Here is a 903-nt window from a genome sequence, read left to right as displayed (position 1 = left end):
TCTACCAAATATTCTAGAAACTCTCTCAAATCTCTCAAAATCTAAAATTTTCTGAATCCCACAAAATCATCCAAAATGTTCTATCCAATACACCCCCCTAAAACTGTAATTAACAAAGATATTAACATCTTGCTCTTCAAATATTTGTATATTTTTATTTACTACCCTAAACTTTACAAAATAGTTCAATCTCACCCAAAAATGATCACAATTTACATTTGAGAAGACTATAAGCTATGACAATACCCATTATTAAAGAATGATCAACTTGTGGCTCCACCATCGTTGTTAGCACGTCTTTTCCAAGATCCAAACCTTTGATATCCGATTGTTTCTTTTGAACTTGTGCCATTAGTCTTCCTGATCCATCCTCGATTGTGAAATCCGATCTGCGGTTTACAATCTTATAGCAAGATGGTTGATCACCATCAGTTTGTCGCGATCCCATGACAACATTGTATGATGAAGATGAATCTCTTGATGAAATCTTGAAGTTCTTACTTACTCGAAATCTTGTCCCGGTTGAGTTATATCCTTCCCAAGATTTGAATAATCTCAATTTCTATAATCAAGAAAAGAAAAGAGTTAAAAAAATATATATACAAAATTTATAAGACACATAAAAACAATGAAATGCTTTATTAAATTTACCTTTTGACGTAAAGTAAACAAGACTTTGCCGTATAAATCCATAAGGTAAACTTCACTGCAACTCTTGGAGTTATAATTATCCACTCGATAGATTAAGCTTCCTTTGGAATCATAAACTGTGCAGCCTTTGCTATGGAACACAAGAGATCTCATCCAAATTGTGAAACTCTCTTTATCCGTCGTCAAGTACGGCGAAATCTTGTCCTTTCCGACGTCAGAATCCTCCGGAAATGCCTTGTCATCAGGATGAAT

General features: G+C 34.0%; 1 protein-coding gene across 1 annotated transcript; it reads right to left on the bottom strand.

Annotated features, from left to right (window-relative positions):
* Positions 1-67: 67 nt before the first annotated feature.
* Positions 68-900, bottom strand: LOC104774481 (protein LURP-one-related 2-like; the record flags this gene model as incomplete). Its single annotated transcript, XM_010499076.1, has 2 exons — positions 68-562; positions 652-900. Coding segments are annotated over 2 exons (606 nt in total), but the record flags the coding sequence as incomplete, so codon positions are not given.
* Positions 901-903: the final 3 nt, after the last annotated feature.

The sequence above is a fragment of the Camelina sativa genome, unplaced genomic scaffold (assembly GCF_000633955.1).
Source record: "Camelina sativa cultivar DH55 unplaced genomic scaffold, Cs unpScaffold03084, whole genome shotgun sequence".
Classification (NCBI taxonomy): domain Eukaryota; kingdom Viridiplantae; phylum Streptophyta; class Magnoliopsida; order Brassicales; family Brassicaceae; genus Camelina; species Camelina sativa.
Note: the sequence above shows the minus strand (reverse complement) of the source record. Positions and strands in the feature narration are given on the sequence as shown.